This window comes from Cynoglossus semilaevis, unplaced genomic scaffold (genome assembly GCF_000523025.1).
Source record: "Cynoglossus semilaevis isolate Cse_v1.0 unplaced genomic scaffold, Cse_v1.0 scaffold5579, whole genome shotgun sequence".
Lineage (NCBI taxonomy): Eukaryota > Metazoa > Chordata > Actinopteri > Pleuronectiformes > Cynoglossidae > Cynoglossus > Cynoglossus semilaevis.
Window position 1 is genome coordinate 1 of NW_007585301.1, and position 2,265 is coordinate 2,265.

General features: G+C 42.6%; 1 protein-coding gene across 1 annotated transcript; it reads left to right on the forward strand.

Moving 5' to 3' along the window:
• Nucleotides 1–17: 17 nt before the first annotated feature.
• LOC103399015 (GRAM domain-containing protein 2B-like) lies at nt 18–2,129 on the forward strand. The gene is made up of 4 exons (XM_008337763.3): nt 18–232; nt 313–420; nt 634–718; nt 1,559–2,129. Exons 1-4 carry the CDS (start codon nt 102–104, stop codon nt 1,598–1,600), a joined length of 366 nt encoding a protein of 121 aa, XP_008335985.1. The 5' UTR covers nt 18–101; the 3' UTR covers nt 1,601–2,129.
• Nucleotides 2,130–2,265: the final 136 nt, after the last annotated feature.

Consider the following 2,265-nt stretch of genomic DNA (forward strand, 5'->3'; position numbering starts at 1 on the left):
GGCCCGTGAGCCGTATGTTTGACACCCTTAGTTTTAAGGATGTAGTGTTGGAGGAGTTGGAGATGGTCGGAGGGAGGGTAGAAACCAAACGATAGTGTGAGATGGACGTCGTGTCCGTAGACGTTTTGACTTTTCCGTCTGTTTTTCCCGTCACAGACTCCGAGGAAGTGATCGACAACAGGATCCTCAGAACAGTTTCCCTCAACACGTTGCTGTTCGTCTACATGGTCCTGTAGGTTCACGGACACCGGTCACGTTTCTGATCCATTGACCTCCATTATTGACACTGTGTCTGTGTGTGTCTGTCCTCAGAGTGTGCGTCCTGGTCTTGTCTTCTTGTTACCTTGCCTTCAAGATCGTGTCTTTGGAGGAGACTCTGTCCACACTAGGCTCCGTCGTAGAGTTCACCCACCACAGAGAGTGAGTCCATGACCTGGAAACGGGTCCTTATGGTCCTGGAAAACACACAACACAAAACAAAATTTACAATTTATGTCAAAAATCATTGGACCAACAATCCAACGACATTTGGTCCGCAGACCTCCTGTTGAAAAACCTTTCGTTCAAACGTACAAACCGTTGTCTCGTCAATCAGATGTTGTATCTCGCTGATGTTGTCTTTTTCCCGCCCAGGAGTGACTTCCTGCGGAGCAACTCCGACCTGAACACAAAGTTTTTCTCCGAACTCCTGACCATCAACCTGATGAAGCTGGAGAAGGTCAGTGGTTCTGGTCAAGTCTACGTCAGGCATGGGCAAACTAAGGTCCGAGGGCCAGATTTTGGCCAGGCAAAATTTGTCCAAATTATATTTTTCCCTGCAATTCCCGCATTTCACCAATAGATGGCGTAGCAGACGCTAAAAGCGTTTTCAGCATTTTTAGCCTCTATGCACGACTTTTATACATCATTTATCTTTGTTCTCACGAACACCAAAAGTTTTCCCACGCCTCGCTGTATGTCCATAGTTTCCACAGTGAAACTAGACGCTTGTTGCTGTTAATGAAACATTTAGAGTCAGCGATCAGTTCACAGAGAAGCAACAATGTCGCCTGTAAGAAGATCTCAGCGCTAGGCCATCATGACGTCAGTGCGACATAATGATATGTCTCCCACCCCCCACATACTCCCCCACGCACACATACAATCAGCGCCCACTAGTGGGCCGTGAGAGACTATAAGGATAATGAAGAAAATGATCCAATTTCTGCTAAAAGTGACAGGCAGAACAATTGAATACTCATCCACTAGGTGGCAGCAGATGGTTATGAAAAGTAAAAAAAGGAGAATCACCGCCTTTGAAGAATCGTCTTTCTTCAATTCCTGCGAGTATATCAGAGTTGTCTTCAACTAAACAGGCTAAGATTTTAGTAAATTAAAACTGGACGATTATTTTATTTCATTACGCAAACGTTTTGTGAGATTTTTGTTCGGTGGTGTGGCGTGTGTTTCGCTATTGGAAAATACGTGTCGTGGCTCAAAATAAGTTTGGAAATCACAGATATATACTGTACTGTACTCTTCAACAGTGACTCACCTCGCACGTTGTCTCCCCCTGCAGGTGCAGAAGAATCTTCAGAGGCTGTTGGATGAAGCGGCCTGAAAGTGAACTAAAAACCAGAGTGTAAATATCCTGTAAATACATGTCGTGGGTGTGTGAGCAGATGTTACAAATATACTGTTTTTAGAAAACTGCGACTGAAGAAGAAGAAACTTCGTAAAGAACGACTTCTTCGAATGTCGACTTTTGTCCTACAGTGGGAAAAATTGCGTGACTTTTTCAGCGAGAATTTACGTTTTGGATTTACAGTGGAGTTTTGTAGCAACTGTTGCTAATGAATTGAACCGGACGGGGGCTCCACAGAGGGCGCTGTAGAGCAATTTGGGAACCAGGGACTTATTCGACTGTTACAACAGACCAGCATCACTGTGATTCTGTAAATACTGAATTATCCACAGATACACACTAGGAAATGTTGTTTTATTTTTGTCCGAGAATTTTAAAAAAATGCGCTGAAGTACTAACTCAAAGTATGTGTACTTTTACATTTTCCAGGTACAAACACAGTATTTTCAAACCTGTCTGTGATTCTCTTCAAGATTAAAAAAAATTACTTATATAATAATAACAATAATAATTGAAGCCAATGGCCAATTTTTTTTATCCTATAATTTTCTAAGTGAATTGTGTCAGAGGTCCTGCAGTTTCCGTGTTCGCCACTGGGTGTCAGTGTACAGTGAAAAAAAAATTCTCCTGATTTTTTTTTT